The following is a 26,106-nucleotide window of genomic DNA, read 5'->3' on the forward strand; positions in this document are numbered from 1 at the left end:
CCAACTTAAACATTTATTTTTTTACACTTAGGTACCTCCCTAATTTAAAGTAAAACCGATTACCATATTTTTTATTGCAGCAACTAAGCTACAACTGATCACATTAAAAAGCGTTAACGCTGCTTAGTCCGGACAAGGCTCGCCGGGGCGTCTCGTGCGGTGCAAGCTCGCTGGCGGGGCGCGGTGACTGGCAGATTTGGCTAAATTACTTTGATCACATTCATATCAGTCTCGGCCGGCGTCCGGAGTCCGGGCCCTACGCGCCGTATATCGCTACTATTTAATTTAAAACACACAAAACACTCGACACGGCTCCCGGCCTCCGCTTTCTGATAACGAACGCGCTGTTTTTAAAATTAAATCGGTTGATCGAATGCATCTAGTTACGGATGTCAATGTCGAAGGATTCGATTCGGTTCGTTTTTATTATAAAGCGGGTATGAGGAGTCCGGGTATCCGGGTATCACCCAGGAAAGTCGGTTTTATTTAAATATTTTTTACTTTGAGAACCCATTTATCAAACTTAATTAATGTTTTTTTTTTTTATATACGAAATTACTATGAAAGCAAATCAATTTGGATTTAGTTAATATCGCCCCGGATGTTGAGATAGCTTATGGTACGCAGTAGACACCTACCTACTTTTAATTGAAATCATGCTAACTGATAAAAATAAACACAAGTTAAGTAAAGTTGGAATAGCACTGTTGATAAGCTACTAGCAAAACACATTCAAAGAAAAGTTCTGATAAGACAATATTTTTTTCTCATAATAAAAAGTCATGTATCAATTGACAAACAAAGGATTATAACTTACAAAGTGTAGCTTCAATTAGCGAATGTGGGAGGCTTCACGGGGCGAGTGGCGACCGCCATCTAGCGGGCGTCAGTGCCGCCCACCGCCGCCTCGTGGCGCCGGGCGCCGAGCTTGGCCACATATCACTTATAAATATGAGGCGTTATGATTATGAAAATATGCCCCGCCCCGAATATGGAATATGGAGAGGGGGTCCCGTGCAGCGCGTGCGAATGGGCGAAGTTTGATTTATGAGCCGAGCGCGGCCCCGCCTCCCTGTCATAACCGTATACCTGGTGCGCGCGCGCGCGGCCGCCCGCCGCCCGCCGCCGCCTCGCGCTCAGTCCCGCTTCAGATGGCGAGAAGTGCGGCCGGCCGCACTCTGTGTACGCTCCGCTCTCCGAGTCCGCAAGTCGAACGAGCCGAGTAAAGGCTCCGCGCGAGTGAACCCCGACCGCTGAACAGTCGACGCCGAGGGCGAGCGCTCGGCCGCCGCGACGCCGCCCTTGCCATGCGCCGGCCCTGAGCCGCCAGCGCGACTCATCATGCCGCGCGTGAAGCCCGCCTGCGTCCGACGCGTCTCCATCGGTACTTACTATTCCTCTACGACAAACTTCCACAGCACATCCCACTCGACGTCGTTGTAGAGTGTGCGATCAGATGGAGTCGGGATCGCCGACGTGATGATAGAAATGTTTTAGTTTAACCGACGCGGAAATGATTCGGATAACCCAAATTAAATTTGGCATTAATAAAAAAGTGAGCACTAAAATTCGCTCTCAACGCGGTGAGTAAACAGTGCAGTGATACACAACACAACCCTGAGCTTTATGTGGAAATGTGGCGGTAGGTAGGTGTAGTGTGCTTACGCGTAGGGACGGCTCATCTATGATCTAGACTTGCACAAACGGAGCTAAAATATTCAAAAATGTGTCTCCATTTATAACTTCTAAGAGATTAATAAAACAGACAAAACAAGGATATATCAATTGGAAACAAATCGTATTTGATTTGTTACAAGTTTCATATTCAACTTTGCATTTTAGTGACTTGAATGAACTTGATAATAACTGTGTCTGTGTCAATTTGGTATCTTTTGCATTAAAATGAACATACATACAGGTATTATTTTGTCGTGAACTAAAAGTACCTAATGTCTTATAACATTTTTAATATTGACTTAAAAGTTTGTGTAATGAAAATTAGAAAATCATTTCAATAATTAGTTTTTTGTTCGAAAAAAAAAACTATTTGGGTTTTTGTAGACGGATTCCTTGTTTAATATTATCACATTTAATTGTTAATAAACATAAAAGTGCACTTAACATTGGAATTCCTATCAATTAATTATTCATGGACTTGATATATTCTTGTAACCTTCATATATTGAGGATGATAAAGATACTTCGAGGTCTTTCCCTTCGAAAACACATACTTCATATATAAATGTTCTCTTAGAGCGAGTTATAATAAAACTTATTATTTTCATTTCTTCTTCTTCTTGTTACGAAACCAAATTGATTGTAAATATAAAACACACAACAAAATTTTATTGTTGTCTTGTATTTACTTAACATTGATTTAAATATCGAAAAAAATAATATGAATGTAAACAAACAGACTATTTTAAGCTTTTCTATTATATATATAAAGCTCAGTTTAACGCAAGCGACGGTTAAGTAACATATTATTTTAAAAGCTTTTAAGTGGCTCTATATTAGTAGAATGACAAGCCGTCAAACTTTATTAATCTAACGGCTACACTGTTTTATGAGCGTTCTATAAATTATTAAGAAATGTTTTATCTACTAACGATTGAAACGACCTGCCTAATCATATTCTGTATGAAATATACTTAAGCAATCAGACTTTGTTTGTCCGATTGTAATGTTATAGAACTCGTTCGGAAGCCGGTTCTATTTCGTATTAAAATGAAATATGAAGCCTTTGATTATTTGCGTTCATTTGCCTTGAATGATGAATAATAATTCGCACTGAGTTATATGTATTTATACCTAATATTAATAATATACTTTCCGAAAGTAGATTAATTATCTTCCATTTAAAATTCTAAACCAGGTTCATTCGTTTAGCAATTAAGTTAATTTATTTAGGTACTTATTTAAAAACATACAATTCATACTGTATGTTATATATTTTGTGTTAAAGAAATTAATTAATTTTCGATTTCAAAATCAAAAAACTATAAAAATGTTGAAATGGATATTATTACTGTTGAGTGTTTATTTTCGAAATTTTTGTATGTCCGAATGAGCACATTGGATATTTTTGCTACCGATTTAAAATTAAATATCGCATGGTATTGAATATTTATCGGCGGCATGCTCGTCCGGGATTAACGCAATGGCAGTTTTTATGTATTTCTGCGTAAACGCGCGTCGACGCGGGCGGAGCGGGCTGGAGCTTTTGATACGGCCGCACTCCGCTCGCCGAACAAAGCTCAAAGCCAAATTGCGACAAATAGACACCTCTAATCCTCCATCTTACAAACTAAGCATTAACCGCACCGGTATCTCGCAACAAATGAGACATTTAAGCCCTTACCGCAAGATAATCCCGGATTATTATGAATGTTTTGTTGTCAACGTTCACTTTCTGTTTGAATTCGATGTAAACATTCGAACCGCTACTTCGAAAAGGGCATTTATCAATCGTAAAATTTGAAATTTTACTTTTAAATGCGACATCGAAATGTTTTTAGGTAGGTACATAAAGATAACGTAACGCTGTCTCTACGTTCGGCGGTGAAAGTTGGAAAATCAACGCTGTTAACGTATTTATGTCAACAGATTGAAAAATTTAATAAAGTTAGGCTTGTATTTACTTATATTTCTAAATACTTTTATATTGACATTTAAATAACATATCACCAACTCAATAGTGGTTTGTTTCAAGACTATAAGTATGAGACTACGGTGGTCATCGTGCTTTGTATTGAATTATTTACCGACCATCATTAGTGCAATTTTATTATAAATTATAAAATATGTACTTAAATTAAAAAAAAAACGCAATTTTATATATATATATAGTATATTGTTTTTTATTTTCATAAGTAAAATATAAACAGCCTTCTTATTGATATTCTATTTAACTAATTTGCATTTAATGGATATTTTTTATAACTTTTGCTTAACTTAACCCATACAAATGTAGGCAAGTACCTATATAGATACAATGTAAGTACACACACAGACAAACAGACGAACACAGAGGTAATTCTACACAAGCTTACAATCAAAGTACAACTCTTATAAACCGCCGTACGTTTTATCTATGCATTATATACTCTGTAGTTTATATAACAAAACATTATATGTATGTATGTTATCACTTAACTAGAAAAAAAAAACACATATATTGCAGCCATCTAAATCCTTGCACCATTTAAAGTTATTTAAATGTATAAATCGAATGATATGTAATCGAATAAAAATATTCTTTATTCAAATGTGCTCATAGAAGCACTTTCGAATCATCACGAACGCTATAACACCGAAAGTGATTGAAGAAAATTCAAGAATCTATTGAATATATGGAAATAACTTTAACCCAATAAAGTTAACATGTAATTAATTGGAAAAATATGTCGCAGTCGTTACTAAAAAATCGATTTTAAAATAAATAGAAAAGGTAAAACTGATAAGTATTTTTACCTATCCACAACTTATGAATTGTAACAATGGATGATTAGTGTTGCCCCAATACCAAAGGTTAAATAGATTTCAGTCACATTGAATATAATATACTTACTTGATAATAGGTAACATGAATTTTTAATAAACAATCCATTATAAATACGAGACACTCAAATATTACTTATAAATAAGTTATTTTCTTCGTAATAACTATTGAAAGATGTATTCGTTTAGTTCTAATGTTACCGCTTATCTTTAAATGTATTTACGTCCTTACATATATTGTGAAATGATTATAAAATGTCATCCATTCCAATTTATAAAATGTAATGTTAATAATGACTTAGTTGATAGAAGCAATATTTGAAATATGAAGTAAAATTTTGAGTCGTTTTCGGCGATAAACATAAATACGTTTAATATACAATTAAATTAAAAAATACATATAGATATTAAATACTTAGAATATTTTGTTTCGTAGTTGTTTAATTGAAAACGTCCGCGATAAAAACATTCCACGAGAAAAAAAATATTTTTATAGTTTACTTGAACGAAATTCTTATAAACGGGTAGGTACGTCAGTTATTTCGTAAACAACTATTAAATATGTATATAATAATAAAATAACAGAGTCGGTAAATTTAATTTATTTCAAATAGCATTCTGTTTAGGTACCTACCTACTTGATTAAAATATTATCTACGAGCAATTACCACGTAGAAAACACCTGTGCATTTGATGACACTGCACCGCAACAATATAATTTATCCTTCTTAAACAAAAAGTCATTGAATTTTATTGTAATAATTATCGACTCTTAGATCACTATGGTTATCGAAGATAAATATATTCATTTTAATATATATATCCTACCAAAGTTTCTAAGCTTTTCGGAAAAACAAAACAGTTCTCCGTAGACTAAAATAAATCAATATAGGTAACTATGACAAAAAAATGAAAAATGTCGCGAACGCACTGCTATGACATTCGTTCCTATTATTATTTAGTTAATTATTCTTTCTTTTGAGTAACGCTGACGTAATTATTCAAAGTTATATAGTTTAACATTAATTATTCAATTGTTGTTAATATTACTTGGAATCTTAACGATACAAAGCAAGACAAACCTTGCAACGAAAATACATTTATATATATTTAATTAATATACATCTAACCGAAGGGCAACATCTAAACTAATCAATATTTAAAGTTTTAGATTAAAAATTAAATAATCAATATCAGCAACACAAACAGACTTAACTTTTGCTTATGTACCTATACATTTCTTCATCTTATAATTGATTACATAGAATGTATTCTTGTATTGGTTGAATCAATTAGATCAAATCAATAGGCATTCAATTCATAACGACATCTTCAAACAAGTACATGATAGGAGCCAAATATGCAATAGTATTTTTATTAAAGGCTTGTTTTGCGGTCGTTTACGTGTGTTAAATCGTTCCGCCTATGTTTATATAACCGAACCACTCTGTGGCTTTCAGTATTAAGTTATCAAAGGATCTTTAACGTTGAATTTTATAGAACTATTATTATTGTTTAAAACATTTTTTTGTTTCATAATAATGGCAACATTATATGGAAGAGAAAATGAAGTTTTCGATTTTATGTGGAAACAAAATTTAATTTTGTTTCATTATGTTTCCTTAATGTCTGCGTGACAAAAGCTTGCTATTAAAAAATATCTTAAGTCTTTCCGCAGAAATGATCGCCTCCAGGCCATTTAAAATGAAAATATTTTATCAAGCTTATTGTAAATCGTTATTATTCTTTGAGAAGAAAAAAATCCGCTGAGTTTTTTTCGTCGGTTTTTCTCAGGTCCGAAGTTTTTCATTCCGAATCAGTGTAGACGAGTGCGGCGCTATTATTAAATAAAGATTTACGGCTTCACCGATAAATGTTATTCAGGGAGTGATTAGTTAAACAATGCTGTCTTCTTCTTTCGAGTGTCAAAGCAATGGTGACAGAAAGAGAGATATCAATTTTAAAGGCCCGCTAATCAATGTTTCGATGTATAGATTTATTCATTCATGAAGACACGCCCCTCCACGTTGAATTATCGGCGTTTCAATTAAATAAACTTAACAATTATAGTCTAATTTATATATTTTACTTTAAGTCGCCTAACGCTACTAATGACACCAAATAAGCACGATCATCACTAATAAAAAATATTGTATCCCAATAATAATTTAATGGTCTTTGTGAGCGAATAGACAGCCGTTTGACTTGTAAGTCTAATCTGAACTTACGCTAGGATTCGATCATTCTACACAATTCGATTCAATACTAATACAAAATATTATGTTTTACAAAACATTCTAATAGAAAATTCGTAAATCAATGAGATGATAATATATAAACCAATAATAATATATCAAATGATATCTGTAATTAAAATATTTAGTACGAGAAATAATTTGAAATAGTTAACCTTATGTATTCGATGATAAAAAATTGTGCCTGATAGATTTACTTGTGATTTACATAAGACGACTACTTTTTTGCATAAACCCAGCATCGTAAAAGGTGTTTCTAGATTAGTTAAGTTATCCGAGTCTAGTAGTCTAAATGGTCATTGGTGTCGTAATCAATATTGATTTCATACAGCGTTATAATCATTAAATAAATGTAGGTATTTATACACCTTTATTTATAACCTACACACTGATATAACTCATTCAATGTTAGTATTTGATGGACCAAATAACGAATTATCATAAGAAAGATTTATTTGAAAATACAAGCCGTAGGTATTACTACATCTGTTAACGAGAATAGTTTTGTACATCAAAGATATATTTGGTATCTACTCTAAAGTATTTCTGTGTACCTATTTACACTTTTATAATATATTTATCGAAAATTTATAACAAAACGTAAAATACACTTATTTAAGAGAACATGAAGAGAGCTTGAAGTTAACTAACATAATTATTGTTTGTAAGGATTTATATATTTTTCGTTCTCTGTTCCAATTATTAAGTACAAATATACCTATATATGTATTAGTAATACTTAAATAAGTATATCTTTGATGACGTATAAAATATATCTAAGTGTATCTTTGATCATTTGATCTTTGATTCTATTGCAGGTAATTATAAAAACTGTAACTATCGACTCTAATATATAAAAAATCATAAAACAATCCGTCATCGTGTGGACTTTTGACATTGATGTATTTTTTTAAAATTAATATTAATAAAGATTTACGAATGCAAAACATTGCTTCTGTAGGTATACTTATAAATATTTCTGTAACTCAACTAGGTAACAAAATAGTCAGCATGTTTTTTCTTCATTTGACTAATTATGCAAACATACTATCGGTGGAGGTGCAATCTATAATGAGGCTAAACGCTTGACATGACTACGGCCAATGAGCACCTACGAAAATATCTTACCATCGACACAAATTCGTAAATAATCTCTCGTTTAATTTTTATTTAAATTTAAAGATATGTTTTATTGATATTGTCTTAACAATATCAATAAAACGAAATCTTTTTTAATTTTTAATTAATTCATTGAGTCAAAGCAAAAATTTAGTAAGTATGTAATAAATAAAATAGTTTTCTGGTTTTGTATAAAAATATATATTAACTTCATTCTTAGCTATTTTTTATTGATTTTCTAAAATAGTATCTGTTTAGTTGAAATTTTAACTACTAAACATTGAAATACTAAAAAAGCCTTCAAAAAGCGTAATCATATCAAGAAGTTGATAGTTTCTCTTATAACAATGGTTCCGATACAATATAACAATGTACTAGAAGTAGGTATTCGACCCAAGTTGATGAATATTTAGTCTTTTTACAAGATTTATTTAATTGGTCGACTTCGTTAGGCAAAAACGAAAGCATTTAAATAATTAACAAATAAATATTTAATTATTTACTTTAATCATCATATTGGATAATTTTACTTAAGTACATTTTATTTGCATAAACTTTTGTTTTTAAACAGTGGTTTCGTTCCTGTAAAAATTTTTTAACCATTTATAGTTCGAACAAAAAGGAGTAAGGTGGTTGAAGTTTCATTTTTGAAGTAAACAGGCACATGGGATGATATTTTTACAAAAATGAACACATAACTTCATTATCAACAGTTACAAAAAAATTTACTTGAAGTATTTTTATACTTATTATGGGTAAAATTATTTCATTAATTTATAAATAATTATAAAATTAAAATTTTCCGATAGCACCATTTTATATTTATAAGTCAAATAGTATTCAAATATTAATATTCATAAGCTGATAAATAATTATTTTAATAAACTAACAAGTTACCAACACCTTATAATTTCAGGTGTACCTATTGTTAAAATTATGTATAATTAATACGCCTTGAGTGGAATTTACCATTAGAAATTAATATACTTAAATATTTACATACCTATGCAGGTATTAATTAAACAGTTATATTATTCAATGTGTATTGAAGTACATAAGACTTAATAGTTAAAAGTAAGTAGATTAATTTAAGTGCTTAACTACTTGTTAAAGTTTCTCGTAAAAATCTATTCATACTTAAGTATAATATATTCTATTAAGACCAAGCTCATTTAACTTTAAAATTATTTGATTCCGTTCAATATATTAAATAGAAAAATTTAAATAAATGCTCAATATCCATAGGACTTACTAATCTTTACGTAAAAATATTTTTAAAACAATCATATTATTTGTGCTATAGAATTGATATTTTAACATGAAATGATTTTAAGTCACAACACATAGAGCAGCGACATCTAGTGATGTGTAGATAGAACTTTAAAGATAACATCACTGTTTTAATCTATCCTTTTTTTGACACATTAATTGAGTTATTTAATTGCATATAATTTCCGTGTTCTCAATGAAATAGTCTATTTTAAATAAATTGAATTAAAAATACATGTCTTTGCAGAATTAGCTGCGTAGATTAGCAGTGCGAACGTATGCGGACTAGTTTTCAGACGATTATAATAATACACAAGGCTATAATACTATTATAACTATAATGTTACCTACATATTTTATCTAATTTAACGATAATTTTTAACATATTTTGTTATCTAAAAGTTTTTTTATTGTTTAATTTATATCCAATGTTTTATATTTTCTAAAACAGCAGATAATAACGTCTTTACCATTAAATATTATTTCACATAAAAATGCCATGAACCAAATAAGTTTAGTCACGCTGTGTGTGTATTTTAATCACTGCCGCTTTCAAAATTTAATTACTTTAATGTCTTAATATTTATAACACCAATTGTATGTTATACAATTCGAAACTGTAAAAGTATATTTGAACATATAAATTATTTTTGAATTTTAAACAATTATTGTAAATTGTTACCTTTACATTAAAGAAATTAAATTCGAAATTGGCAAAATCTACTTACGTTGTTTTGGTTTACCATCTATTGTATACTAACACGGGAATATTTTGTTCTAGGTGAAAGTTCGGGATCCTGTTCAGAAGAGGATATTGGCCATGCTCTACACAATGAAGCACGTGGACGACCCGAGGCACATATGTGCCCTCGATGTCAAGAACAATTCGAAAATCTACACGATTTTTTGTATCACAAGAGAGTTTGCGATGAGAAAGCCATGCAAATGGGTGAAGAGAGGATGCACTCCGACCCTGAGGATATGGTTGTATCAGGAGATGAAGAAATGGATGGACCTAATAAGCGATTAGAACAAGTAAGAAGGCATCGACAAGATGCAGAAAATAATAATAGCCTCGATGATGGTGAGGCAGAAGTACCTGAAGCTGACGTGCCTCCGGTGGGTCTTCCCTTTCCCGTGGCAGGTCACGTAACCTTAGAAGCTTTACAAAATACAAAAGTTGCCGTGGCACAATTTGCTGCAACCGCAATGGCTAATAATGCTAACAATGAAGCCGCTTTACATGAACTCGCAGTTCTACAGAGCACATTGTTTACTCTGCAACACCAGCAAGTATTTCAGCTGCAGTTAATACGCCAACTTCAAAATCAATTATCGTTAACTCGAAGAAAAGACGATCAACCTGCCAGTCCGCCACCGTGTGAACCGGAACAAAATTCGCCTTCAACACCGGCCCGATCTCCGTCACCGCCGCGTCCGCCACGGGAGCCCTCTCCTGTCGAACCTGCTCCTCCAACTAGCCAAAACTTGCCCTCAACTCATACTACACATCTTACGCCTAAATCAGAGCCTCTATCTATTCCGAAAATTCCGACCTCATCACCACCTATGATGTCACACCCACCTTATAGTTCTATATCTTCCTCGTTAGCATCTTCGATCATCACTAATAACGATCCTCCACCGTCCCTTAATGAACCAAATACACTAGAAATGCTTCAAAAACGAGCACAAGAAGTACTCGACAATGCGTCACAAGGTCTTCTAGCTAACAATCTTGCCGATGAACTAGCCTTCCGAAAATCAGGAAAAATGTCACCATACGATGGAAAAAGTGGGGGCCGCAACGAACCTTTCTTCAAACATCGCTGTCGATACTGTGGAAAAGTTTTTGGTAGTGACTCTGCACTTCAAATCCATATTCGTTCTCACACAGGAGAGAGACCTTTTAAGTGCAACGTTTGTGGTTCTCGATTTACGACTAAAGGAAATCTTAAGGTACATTTCCAAAGGCATACTGCGAAATTTCCTCACGTCAAGATGAATCCTAATCCAGTACCGGAACATTTGGACAAATATCACCCACCACTCTTAGCACAACTATCACCGGGACCGATTCCAGGAATGCCTCCTCATCCACTACAGTTCCCTCCGGGTGCGCCAGCTCCTTTTCCTCCAAACTTGCCATTATACAGGCCGCCACACCATGACTTACTGCCACCTCGCCCACTTGGTGATAAACCACTACCACATCATCCACTATTTGGCATGCGAGAAGAACAAGACGTTCCGGCTGACCTTAGCAAACCTTCAATTCCGAGCCCGCCTCGACCTTCGTCAGAAATGTTTAAATCTGAACCACAGGATGAAGAAATTCAACGAGATTCTAGTTTTGAAGAGACTGATCATATATCGCCTAAACGGGAACCTGAAGAAAATGATGGAGGGCAAGATGCTGAACAAGACCGATACCCCTCAACATCTCCCTATGACGACTGCAGCATGGACTCAAAATACAGCAACGAAGATCAAATTGGCAGAGAAAGTCCGCACGTCAAGCCTGATCCAGATCAACCGGAGAATTTATCAAGTAAGAATTCATCGATATCTGGACCAATTTCAATAGCAACGGGACTACGTACTTTTCCTTCATATCCACTATTTCCAAATTCCCCACCAAGCAGCGTCTCATCTGGATGTCTTACACCTTTCCAAAGTAATCCCAACAGCATAATAGACAGTGACATAACTCGTGATCCTATATTTTATAATTCACTTTTACCGCGTCCTGGAAGTAATGACAACTCCTGGGAGAGTTTAATTGAAATTACTAAAACTTCAGAAACGTCAAAATTACAACAGTTAGTAGATAATATTGATAACAAAGTTACTGATCCCAACGAGTGTATTGTATGTCATCGCGTCTTATCTTGTAAAAGTGCTTTACAGATGCACTACCGAACTCACACTGGGGAAAGGCCTTTCAGGTGTAAATTGTGCGGTCGTGCCTTTACTACGAAGGGCAATTTAAAAACTCATATGGGTGTCCATCGTATAAAACCTCCCTCGCAATTATTACACCAATGTCCTGTATGCCATAAGAAATTTGCAGAAATATCGATGTTACATCAACATATCCGCCTTCACACGGGCGAACGATGCACTCTACCTTACGATCAAAACCAACTTTGTGAAACGAGCAATAGTCAGACCTTTACCAATGTGTCAGAAATGACTGATTTCAATTCTTACCACACCATCCCTCCGCCAATATTCCCCACCCCGTCCACTCCCGGCGACCGAAGGGCGGACTCCCGCGGAACCGACGATGAGAGCGGCCGGGACGAGCGCGAGCCCGCTTCTCGGGAGTTCGACGACGACCCAGATATAAAAGATCGTCGAACTTCGCCGCTCTCCGTCTGCGCCTCGGCGTCCGAATGCGAAGTAAAAACCATCACCACAACGGCTTCCCTCCCATCGGCGACAGGTTCGGAGAGCGGGCGGAGTGCGCGAGCCTCGCCACCGTCGCCATCGCCGTCGGTGCTGTCGACGCCGCCACGGCTGCCACAACATTCGCCGCTGCCTTCACCACCTACGCCCCTTGCTGCGCTCGGTGCTCTCGGTGGATCACCCTTCAGCCCACTAGGACTTGCTTTCCCTCCCGCAGGTATGCGATAGCGGGATCTTATATATACGTCCGCCCCGGTCGTCCGCTTTTCCCCTCCCTCATGATTTCCTAATACTTTTTAATCTAATAATACCCCTCATACCGGGCGCTAGATATATGCAATAAATTAGTTATTCCCTGGAATTTACCTAAACATTGAAAATACTAAATGTATTTATGTTCGGACTTTAATAGTAGCAATGAGCAGTCGATTTATTTGTATGCAGTGCGTGGCAACACAACGTGTACCATCTGCTACAAGACGTTCGCCTGCAACTCCGCGTTGGAGATCCACTATCGCAGCCACACCAAAGAACGCCCTTTCAAGTGTACCGTCTGTGATAGAGGCTTCTCGACAAAGGTTTGAACATTTTCATAAACAATTTATTCTTTAATATGACTATATTTTGTAATGAGTGTGTATTCGGCCGGTATAATGATAACAGTGTAGCAGTCTTGCTCCTTAGTATGAGCTCCGATCGAATGTTTCTGGCTCGTTGCCAGTTTATATTTTATTGTTACACAAATAGCGACACATCTACGCTTTTACAACATTTTTACTAATTTTAACCAATTATTCAATACCTTATAGCATGTAGATTACTTCGAAACATAGAAAATAAAATACGTAAACCTATACTACAATAATCAAATAATATATTAAAACTCTGAAGTCAACTTTCAACTCGTTTGGTTTATCGTGACCCTCGCAAGTTTACGAGACATCGAAAAGCAAGTTGCTTGTAGAGTGAAGAACTTTATGTTCTGGTTTCATTTCATCTAAGTTTCTGTACATTAATTTTGCAGACTGTAATTACAAGTCCCTAGTTGACGCTTCTAGTTCGCATAAGTTTTAGCAGTTGTCTTTCTCTGCGCGTTCTGACAATTTGGCTAGAAAATATTACGTACACTAAATCATTATATGTGCTAATTCAATAACAAATTAAATGCAAATATAATTAATGTAATCATTTCATTAAAAATATTTTTATAATTTATTTAAAAATATGTACATTACATGTACGTATTAACTAATTACTTATCTTTTTTATACTGTTTAATACTGTACAAAGGTTTGTTTTATGCAATATTCGAATATTCGTAAAGGTTCTAATATAATAAAAAAAGGTTTATAATTGTTTTTTAATAATTTCCTGATGAATTAGATACTTGAAATTTCGGATGCACAAATAATATATACTTAGATTGGATAATAATGCAACAATTAATATATATACATACATTAAATACAGATATATCAGTTATAAAAATCGAGATAAGTTTAGAATACTTATATCCGAACATTAACGCTAATGTGCCAAAGGATCAAAATCGCAATTGTAATTATAAGTCATTAAAAATAAAATATTTAACCATATATATCTTGTTGATTATATTCCTTGATGTGTTCAAATGGTTACGAAATAAATATTACGTGACTAAACGTCAAACTTAAGTCACCAACAATTTCTTCGACTGGCTTCTTATTTTATATTTTCATTTTATAAATATAAATCCTTAGGTAGTTTAATTAGCGACATGCTTAGATATTTCTACATGCATATTATAAATACTTGATTCTTAGAAAGCAGGTATAAGCAAAGATAAAGTTTTTTTTTATATGAATGTTTATGTATCTTAGCTGTCTCTGTTCCCCCTGTCTACATATTCCTCGCATTAACCTTAAATGGTGGATAAGTCCTTTAAACGACTTTCTTAAATGTCTATTTAAGTCTTAAGTAACAAACTACTCGATGCTCACATCGCACGGCTTTCGCTGATTTACTGCCGATGCAGGCATATTTGACGCAAGGAGAAATACAACTTACGAGAATTTGCTACGAAGCATTGTTTGTTAAAATTGGATATTATTTAGACGATATATTGTAATGCTTGGTCATAACAAAACAATACCTGATTACGTTTCCATAGAATTTACAAATGCGGAATTATAAGTTTATAAGTAAATATTTTAATATCTAATATTTTATATTTATAGCATACATACCCCCGTGGGTTATGTCAGGATGATATAATTTTCAATAAATGGGCTATCTAATGCAAAAATATTTGTTTAAATCGGACACGGAGATGCTGAGATTAAGGAACTGAAACAAACTCTTTAGCTTACATATAAGTACAGATAAAAAAATTGTATCACTCTCTGGCCTGCAAAATGTCTCTCGCATGAAATCGCGTCAAACAGTTCACCATTGCTTTCGCAATTATAATATTAGGACCTAGGGATAGTGAATATATAATCTAAAATAATTAATTAAAGCCAAAAAAATTGTCCAAAATGGCTCAATAGACAGAAAACGTACACATGGGCCGTGCGTTGCGCGTTACATTCCTAGCAATCATGATGAAACTCGTATACCTACTTGTGCATGCATCGAAAGAAACTGAACCGCTTGTATATTACCTGGTGGAGAAGCAACACGTTGCAATAACCTCCGATTCATTCTTCTTAACGAGAGAGGAGTTCTTTTACTTTGAGGTTATAAGTTCCTCTGCCTTATAACCATCGTGTGCTTTTGTTTCTTCGCTTCGCTTTATCGAGAATATATATGAACTTCTTAATGTTAAACTTAATAAATATTGTTATAAAATCGACTCCGTTATATTTATGGATCTTTATATATCGTTCAACTTGACATGTCACGTGACAGCTGATCCAAAGCATTTCTGAACGTTTTGAAACCATACGACGCAACGGGCGGTATTGTAAAAGAAATCCGAACAATGTGAGCCCTGTCTACTTATAATCAAATATTTGAAGAATAAAGCAACTCGAGATCCACTTAAATAATTAATTCAATATTTTATACAATACATGAAGGTTGTTAAAAGGATATCTCTTATTTTTATGGCAATTCAGGTTTTATAATCAGTTCGACCAATATTTCAAGCAAGTGAAGCTGCGTTTGCGTCGCGGTCCATCGTCGCCACAAAAATGATAACTCATAAAAACAACGTCACGGAAAACGATCGGAATATTAATTCATGTCGTAAAATATTTATTGCTTATAAATCCTTGAGCCTTTACCTACGCTTCTCGTCATAAAAAGATTATTTATGCTTGATAAAATAACATTTTTCGTAAGTTTCTGAAAGTGACCATGCTTAGTTAGGGTCTCTTATCAATAAAATATAGGTTATTTATGACGGCGCCGCGTTTGTATTTAAATGTTCTATTACTCATTGAATTGACTACAATTAACTTTATAATATTAATAAATATTTTGTCATTATATTTTTACTACCAATATCTGTCGACGATATATCAATTAAAACTCAAGTGATTTTTATTTTGCCTTTTACACACACACACATTACTCGTTAGTACCAAAACATAACTTTTAATTATTTAAAATATTGCCGACTTGTAGTATCGATTTGAACTTCCTAATGTCCAGATTAAACTATAGTCAATACTATAGCTAAAGAATTGTTATTGCACTAACCTCGCTAACCGATCATTTTATTGAGACGCTTAGGAATTACGTTGCGTAGATAATTCTGGTGATCGTAAGTGAAATGTATTTCGAATATAATAAAGTAAACGGATTAAAATACGTAAAATATGCATTTATTTGTAAACACTTTTATATGTTAAGAATTATTATGTATAACAGTTTATATTTGATGCCAAATTCATCACGGCGACCAATGTCAAAGACTTAACTGCTTTTATGCGTACTGATGTATATACACTCATAATCTGAAAGGCCGGCAACCGAACTCAACTAGAGTAAGATCAGGCATAGGACCAACCATAGCAAATGAAATCAACTGGACTTTTATCAGAGTTCAGATAGAGATTAATGATTAATAGATTGAAGTATATATTCCTAGTTGAAGCTTTAAACCCACCAATCATATATTTCTTAAAACGTTTAATTCTTCGCTGAAAATTGTAGTTAACTGTTTTAGTACCTGGAACTTGGAGCGGCTGATCTATTCCAATATATCACTCTACTAGCTCAATAACTTATTTTTAACTCCGGTTTGTTAAACTTTTTTACCCGATCTACTACCATATTATAAGTAAGGCACTGTATACTGCCAGACAGCCACACAAGGCACCACTGAGATATTATATGCCTACTTTATATTATTATTAATGTATAAATATAATAATGAAACGGATAAAAAATTATAGGTAAACATAGAACTTTATACGAACTTACAACATTAACTAACAATATAACCTCGACATCAAAGTATTAAACGCTATAATTTATTTTATTTATCAATATTATTTTTCAAACTTATCGCGGCACAAGTTAAAATCAATAAAACTTCAAAATAAAAGATTGTTTTTAACTAGATAGTAATTAATATGTTTATCCGTTTATTAAGAGTTTAAGACCATTGCCTAACCTCGCGTTACTACCCCTGGTACCGTCGGAAGAAGAATATATTTTTATTCTGGACACAAATGTAAACATTAAAAATGAAAAAAAAAAAACGTTCTATACAACGTCAACCAGGAGTTAATATCAAAATCATAACAAGAACAATTTTAACAAAAACTAACTATTATAATAATTATTGTTAGTTTACTATTTTTAATATGATCAAGTTTTTAATTAACTCACGGCTGTACCTATACGTGGTTAATCTGATTTAAACCTTGGATATCTCCATTTTAGTATTTAATGCCATTACGCTTAAAAAAATAATTTTGTATAAATAATGCTGATATAATATTTTGAATCAAAATATATAGATACTTAAAACACGTAAAAACGTCTAAGGTCTGAGTTACGATTTGTGAGTTTGTATGCCCGCTGGGTGACAGCTAGCGTAAGGGAAAACGATTCAAAATTGTACCTAATAATTCAAAAAAATACATCATTTTTTTTAGGAACCCATCCAAATACTTTTAAATAATATGCACGGCTAAAATCAGTTGGCAGTGTAAAATTTAATTTTTAATACAGTAAACATATTGAACATGATATATACTCATATAATTCATTTTTAAGTATTTGATATTTTTTCAACGGTTTTTTACTCGGCACCAGACCACAATACATTTTAATTTATGACTATCATTTTCAATTAAATTACAATAGCGCTTTGAAACTTACTCTTCCGTCTATTATCGAACACTTCGTGGAATTATATTAATTGATATTTCGAAGAGACTCTTTAAAAAACTTGTGATAAAAAATATAGGTAGGAGGAAAAATAGCTAACTACCTATTTATTAGTATAAAGAAGACGCGTACAGATAATCGTAATCGATCTAAATACAATTAATGTTTCTATTATAAAATATTTTGTAAGCTGTTTATAATAAATAAACTGGGTTTTAAAATTGATATACCTTTAAGCAATCATTGCATAAATTAGCGAATAAAATAATTTTAATTGTCTCTGGCATAAAATGCTAATTAGACAACATTATACTAAAAAAAAAAAATTCGATTTGTCTTCTATTCGTTCAGTATTGTTATTCTAAAGAAATGCTAAGCTTAAAGATCCGACTTACTTGTTATTGTTTAATGTCTTTATTTGAACTGCATCCTGCCAATAGGTATAATGACAAATTACTGGATACCTTTTATAGTTGCATACCTTTTGTAAGAGTAGTAATTAGTGAAATAGGAGGAACTTTGTAATGACTTTAATTTAACTTCTCATTAAATACCTAAAGAATTTTTAAATGCTTTCCGTATATAATTCAATAATTATCTTCAAATATCAGAATTAGGAATAGTCGTTCGTTTAATACTTTAAAAAATATATGGAAAAATGACTTAGGACTCACGGTACAATGTACCTATTAGCGGTGGCTGATAACGGCTGGATACGACTGGATTAATAATGTCGTCCCACACGCAACGTCAAAAATTTTTATTCTAGCAGCGCGAAGCCGACCCAATACGCCAGTCCACATTTACTTTATTCCAAGCTAACAAACAATTTATTACACAAATATTGCAACTATAAGGAACACCAAAAGATTTGAAAATAGATTATAATTTAAATACCGCCAACAATAAAATGCTATAAATGTTTTATAAATAAACATTAAAAAAGTGCTTGCTTTCCGACCGTGTTAGCCGACTAAATACGTAGCAAATCAGCTGTAATATGTATAAGAAAACAAGTTGCACGGTGCGAATAGAACCTTACAAGCACATTTAAAATTACAATAAGTGTTACCGGCATTGGCATCTACACCGAAAGTTCACGCGGTGAACTATATCGATTATTCGAATCTTCTGAGCCGGTCTATTGAATCAAATTGCGAATAACATTTACACCTTTATTCTCCCTGTGATTTAGCTTAAACGGTATTGTTTAATTTTACGTTTATCAGTATCCGAAATTCAATTATATTTTCTAAAATTTAAAGCCTTTACAAATAAACACTACGATATCATTTCCCTTGGGCTATAATGCATGAACATAGAATCAGATCAAATAAAAGAAATACTTTCTTCAACCTTAAAATCTACATATAAAATCTATTGAGAAATCTTTTATAAGCTACTCGTAACTTATATTATATCAAATTAACTTGTCGCGTCCTCTTTTATAAACCAATACAAATGCTTATTATTATTTATGTACAATAAAACGTTAATTAATAACATTTATCATACGGTAAATAATGCTTATGTCTGATTTACAATATTTAACGCAATTTTTAAGACCAATTGAGCAAACAAGTGCATTATAATATAGATATTCTTAGGTAGTCATGTGATATTGTATCTTAACATGTTTATAAAGTTATAGTTTGGATGAAATTATATATTTAAAAACCTACATCGCAATAATTTCCTGAGATAGTAGACTCGAGCGTAAGCAGTAATTACTATATCCATTTATATGTTATCAATAGTGCTTAACCTGAAATTATACTTAGATCAAAATATTCTTTTATTAAAAAAAAAACAAAACGGCATAAAAATAAAATTGTAATGAGTTAGTTAATTTAAATACATATATAAACATCATTTAAGTTAGGTACGGAAAAAAATAATTACTCTGTTCTAAGTTTGTACGTTCAATTTATTTTTAATTACTCCAAATATACGGACAATGTTTTCTAAGTATTTGCGCTATTCGATAAATATAGGTAATTAAACGTACCTACTAAACAAATTTTATAAGCGACATTTGATATTTTAAAAAAATACTGGAGTTACAATGTTAAAGATGTGTTCGTAGAATATAGGGAATAATATATTACGCTACCGACGATAGGGCTTGGTACAACCCCTCTGTGCGGGTATTATCCGTAATTTATTCTACCGCTAAACATCAATACTTTGAATTGCTGTATTCTAGTTAGTTTGGTGCGTTTGCCACAAAAGGCACAACACTCGCCCAAAAGGGATATAATATTTTAGACCCAATTATTGGCGGCGCTTTTATAGTTTAAATAGTTTTCGATGTCTATCCTCTCGCTTTCCTGCTATCTGTGGCAGTAATGGGGACGGAAATGTGTAACGGAGAAGCCGGAGAAGCGCGCTCAATTCTATTTGTGCTAAAGTAGCCCGTCAGATGATACCAACGAATTTTACAAGAGGATAAAATGTTAATGTTACTTATTAATAAAGTCTAGTAAGAAACGTCAAATGTTACATATCATATACGACTGTAAGGTTAGCTCATCTATAATATTTTTCTCTCTCGATATATTTTTTAGTTTCGAAGTTATGATCGGATCAGTAACATTTTTAGGATTGAAATTTGGATAAATTATTTATAGCGTGAAGTAGAAAGTTGACAACGTTACGCTCCCGTGCCTCGGAAAGCACGTAAATCCGTTACTCATGAACCTCCGTTCCGGTCGTGTCGTGTTGCCCTCCGCAAGGAAAGCATGGACATATAGTGCTTCTATGTTTACACACTTGAGCACTGTAATATATCTTACGCACGTAAATACCTACTCTTTGAAATTGTTTATCTGAAATTTGCTTTTTATTATAAATATAATAGTAAAAGTTTAATTGATGATTCATAATTCCTGTGACATTGTAATTAAAAGTAATTCTTATAAATATATTTCCCGTTAAATCTCAGTCCTTTTCCTCAGTCTTTTTTATTAAAAAGGGACGCTCTAATGTGCCTCAATTATGTCAGCTGTCACTCGCATGTGACTTAAAATTAAAATTAAATATGTTTTAAATTAAATTGGATCTTAGAATTAAATCATCATTTAATGAGATAAATTAAATTTAAAGCTACCGGTTCGGAATTTAGATTCTACCGAAAGAGTAGGCTACCCTTTTCATTAACTATAAATCCACATGATATAAATTTAATATATACATGTGAAAATCAATGCTAACTCCAAGATAGCTTGTTATTTTTATAATCTTGTATGTAATTATATGGATGCATAGATTCAATGATATGTCCCGTGTATTTTTTTTTTAAAGAACGAGGTTTTAGTTTATATTATTATAATTAATAATAAGTATATAAATTACAGTATTTCATATAAAAGTCGAGTTACGTAATATTATGAAATATTTATAACGTCGTTTGAATATCAATATGACTAAAGCAAAATTATATGTATAGGTATTTATTTAATTAAGCTTATTCTTTACATAAAATGTCTATAATATGACGAATTGGTACATCCTCATATATAATAATTTAATACAAACTAAAAAAATGTAGGCTGTAATACTTAGTAATTATAATTGTAATATCCTTTTTGTTCGCATCGTTTATTGACAATACTATCTATAGTGCGTTTGTTAGTTTCATTAATTTTTTTTACACAGAATACACAAAATAGTCGCTTTTAAAAACTAATCATATATTATAAACTAAACTATTTATCATATAAGGATTTTTTACCTATTAGTATAGTGTTAACATATTATTTGTCTGTATGTAAAAATTATAACGACCAAGGTCGCTTCTAGAATACCTATAATAGACTATAATGATTACTAATATAGTGTTTTCCCCCTTTTTATCATTTTATTGTTTTATTTGAGTGTGTATATTTAAAGACTTATTTTTTTTGAATTGTGTAAGCGTGTGCGTAAATGTTGCGTGTATTTGTGGTTCCAGAGCAGTGGCGGCGGTTGCCGGTGCGGTAGGCGCACGCGCGCACCCCGCCCGCCGCACGCCACTGCTTTGGACCTCTGGAACGCCTTCGTCTACCCGGTATGCGAGAGTGACGCCTGAGCGTGGACTCTGTATTTTATAAACCCCATAACCTTTTGTTTCGAACAAACTTTTTTTTTATCTACTGATTCACTATCCCTCGATAACCATGAAACCATCGGAAATTCAGACAAATACATTTTTGATTTAATTACATTAATTATACAAGTAGATTAATGATTTATTTTAATCGAAACAAAATGGTGCTGTCTTAATATTATTGCTTAATTATTTTATATATTACCTACACCATTATCAGCCAACGTACTAGTCATATTTCATAGTGTACCGTGGTACGACCACCTAGTATAGGGTCACATAATCATAGGCTTTGACAAATTCAATCACAACAGCTATAAATAATCCTGAATATATTATTACATGTGAATAATTATATAGAAAAGTTAAAACTGATGAGTTATTTGCAATTCGTGTTATGGAAGTTTACGCTAGGCCCCTAACCCTAATCACATTGCCCAGATGGTCGTATTGCAATTAACTATCTACATACACTTGAATATGACTAGATGTGGTAGTCGTTTTACTTATAAGTACGATAAAAATGCCTTATAAATTACTAGCTCGTATTATAATTCAAACTAGTTTGCAAATATATTTATGTAAACAATATTATTTTTTGATCTCGAATGTACTGACACCGATAAATTCTTTTTTAGATGATTAATTTTGCTTTGTTGTATTTTTTATTATAATTTTAATTTGTATTTGATTGATTTTTAATAGCCTTTATATTTTCGTTAACAGGGTAATATGAAGCAACACATGCTAACGCACAAGATTCGAGACATGCCCCCTGGTTTCGATAAAAGCGTGAGTGGTTCGACCGGACCTCCCAGCGAGGAAGGTCGCGATCCCAGTCCGGACCGGCGATCGTCACCCGAGAAAATGGACCTAAAGCGATCGCCGCCCGCGCACCCCCCACCGCCTTTGTCACACCCACCACCTATCGACATGCCTCCGCTACCCAAGAGACCTACGGGTAAGCATTTTATTTAAATAATAATTGATTATGTTTACTTTTTTTTTTATTTATTGATTTAATAAAATAATTAGTTCACGGATGCAAGCCCAGACAAGCACAACTAAATGTTCGTGAGCTTAATTTATTTATTTAAACTCGTAATCAACGTTGAAAGAAAACATCGTGAGGAAACCTGCATTATATCTCGTATAGAAGTCTGCAACATGTGTATCCACCGGCAGTAGGTATATGGAGCAGTGTAGTGATATAAGCTCCGAATCTTCTCCGAGAGGAAAGGAGATCTCAGCCTAATACATTTACAATATTTTACTTGATTTTATATGTGAATAGTAAATGTCCGAATCAAAATAGTGTGTACGCCATTTGTAGCATATTTCGCAACATTAAGCAATCCTCACCTAGCTACTATTATAGTTTAATAGACAAAAAACCACTTACAATTCCATTGTTAATAGTACCCGTTGCTCCGAGCCATCCGCCGCCGTCGCAGTCCTCCAAGCACCTCTGCGGAGTATGCCGTAAAAATTTCTCCTCTTCCTCAGCGCTGCAAATTCACATGCGCACCCACACCGGCGACAAGCCATTCCGATGTGCAGTTTGCCAGAAAGCGTTTACAACCAAAGGCAACCTAAAGGTAATTATATACATTGCATATATTTTTATTTTTATTATTAAACAAAAACAAATCTGACTTCCTTACCCAACCGCACTTCGTTGGACAATAATTTAAATTTAATTGTTTTTTCTATAGGTTCATATGGGCACACACATGTGGAGCGGTGGTGCGTCCCGGCGCGGACGACGTATGTCCCTGGAGCTGCCGCCGCGACCGCTGCATGAGCCGCACGATCTTCTGCGACGCCCCGATCTCTTCTACCCTTACCTGCCTGCGCCCTTCCTCAACGGCATGCAACAAAAGGTAAGCACCGTCCTACTTATGAAGACCTCATCTCTTTCGTCGAATTTATTTTTGAAGCTAAAAGTAACAAAACTATTTTTATTTACAGCTGAACGAGATATCAGTCATTCAGCAGAATGCCGGACAGAACGGTGTAGCTGCTAAATTCCCGGGCTTACTCGGCTTCGGGGCATTCGGAGCGGGACGGCCGGGAGCCGCGTCGCCGCTCGAGAGGCCACCCTCGCTCGAGGGCGGAGACGAAAGGCAAGCAGCGATGCGCGAACTCGCCGAAAGAGGGCGCGAATTGGCCGAACGCAGTCGACAAATGCGCGAGGAGAGTGAACGAGAGCACTATAGAGCTACAGGTGCGCTCCCGGCTCATGCGCCCAATGCGGCGCAGACGTCGCCGCCGACGCCGCACGCGCACCCGCACCCGCTGGCGTCGCTGCCACCGCCCGCACGCACGGAGGGCCTCACCGTTTAAAGCCATCGGTACCTAAATTAGAGCATCCGAACACATTCCATAAGACGAGTAGGACTCTCCGGCGCACCCGATGCGGAGTCGTCGACGAGTCGCGGTCGACGTTACGAATTTTATACCAATATATACTTATTTTGTCCAGAAAACGCGGTACGTCAAAACAATGAACAATGTAATTACGAAACGAGCGCCGTGCGAGATCGATGACGTAATGTTTTGTGTTGAGTGTAGCGCTGTGTACCGATTCATTATTACGCATAGTATTATTTAGGTAATATATATGCAGTACGGGCCTGGGGCAATCGGGGGCTCGTCGAGTCCCGAGTTTATGTCATTACTCTGTGATAGTGCACGATACTAGGCTGCATCCGAAGGACCTGAGACAGTTTTCGAATGAGTCAGCAAGGAGCATTACTTTCTGGGATGCAACCTAATGTGCTATGACATCTAAAATTATTATAAATTATCCCAAAAATTAATTAAATTCATAAATCTATATATGTTTAATTGTATATAAAACTGTATAATAGTACTGTAATGAACGAATAGTTAATATTATTAATAGAAATTAAATTAATTATACTATATTTATACTATACTTGTAACTGAAGTGCGACGTGCATTGCATGATTTTTTTTCTAAGTCACATTCCAATGTGAGGAGATTCTTTAGAAAATTACATAGTTTTAACAATCTTACGTAGTTAACAAACGTACGCTGTCAACTCCCAAGCAGACGTCAACCACGAGTCTCCTTATGCAAAGAATTTTTCCAAATTGAACGAAATAAAATGTCACAGTAAAATGGGTCGAGCCTCTGCAGCTCCATGTACTCCACATACTATATTTAATAATTGTAATAGAGTTTAATGACATATTCATATCATGTAAATTAAAAAAGTATTTGCATTTGAGGTCTACATAGATGTAAGTGTTTAGAGTCATAGCTATTATATTGCTTTAGAATACTTCGACATATCTTTGTAAAGAGTGAGCGACTGCCGTTTGAAATTTATAAAGTCGAAATACTTTTGTCAGTTCTACGGATCAGACTGAGCCATAACGCTGTTCCCGGTGTAACGTTTCTTTCCAAATATGCATTTTTCGACGCTTTCGATTAGTGAATTGATAAATCGAGATGTTACTAGATACGATTATGTTCGCTAGAAATGGACGATGTATGTTTTATATTTCAACATCATGAATGTGTAAATGTCCTCCTAAATTATTTATATTATTACAAATCATGCATACACTCTTAGTATTAAAGTGACGCTTGCGGGGCGATAGGCCTCTGAACGGTTTAGTTGTATAGAGTAAATTCTCATAGCACTACGAGTTATAATTTTCAAGTTGCAAATAGTTCTAGAGTAGAATTAGCCATGAATATGATGTGTCATGTCCATGTCAGTATAAACAATCATTGTAAATTATTAAATGTTTATGTAAATGTCCAAAAAGTATTCAAATTATTTAAAAAAAAAAAAACAATTATACTAATAATTCTTTTCTTTTTTGTTATCCTTTACCTTTTATCCTTGTTTATTTTATCTTTTTTTAAATACTTTTAAGGCAAACAAAAATTAGCAATAAAGTATCTTATCATATCATTCATATTTATAAAGAATCATTGAAATATGACAAAAACCTAAATAAAAACATAGTATTCAGAAAAAAAATATTTTAATCGAAGAAATACTTAATAAATTGATTACTGCACTTTTATAGTAAAAGATTTATTCAAAGAAAATTAATTCTAATCAGTTAATCTATTATTAAACCTGTTTCATTATAAAAA

At 33.6% G+C, this 26,106-nt stretch overlaps 1 protein-coding gene across 4 annotated transcripts; it reads left to right on the forward strand.

Annotated features, from left to right (window-relative positions):
- The first annotated feature begins 1,123 nt into the window (after positions 1–1,123).
- Positions 1,124–25,811, forward strand: Salm (spalt major). Of its 4 annotated transcripts, none has more exons than XM_026631807.2 (9): positions 1,124–1,384; positions 9,925–11,694; positions 12,592–12,771; positions 12,999–13,132; positions 21,832–21,927; positions 22,693–22,927; positions 23,386–23,564; positions 23,682–23,849; positions 23,938–25,811. In XM_026631807.2, exons 1-9 carry the CDS (start codon positions 1,342–1,344, stop codon positions 24,310–24,312), a joined length of 3,180 nt encoding a protein of 1,059 aa, XP_026487592.1. In that variant the 5' UTR covers positions 1,124–1,341; the 3' UTR covers positions 24,313–25,811. The 4 variants fall into 4 exon arrangements, with proteins under 4 accessions (XP_026487592.1, XP_064076464.1, XP_064076459.1 ...); XM_064220389.1 differs by lacking the exon at positions 1,124–1,384 and adding an exon at positions 1,434–1,583; XM_064220394.1 differs by lacking the exons at positions 1,124–1,384; positions 12,592–12,771 and adding an exon at positions 1,433–1,583.
- Positions 25,812–26,106: the final 295 nt, after the last annotated feature.

Source organism: Vanessa tameamea, chromosome 4 (genome assembly GCF_037043105.1).
Source record: "Vanessa tameamea isolate UH-Manoa-2023 chromosome 4, ilVanTame1 primary haplotype, whole genome shotgun sequence".
Classification (NCBI taxonomy): Eukaryota; Metazoa; Arthropoda; class Insecta; order Lepidoptera; family Nymphalidae; genus Vanessa; species Vanessa tameamea.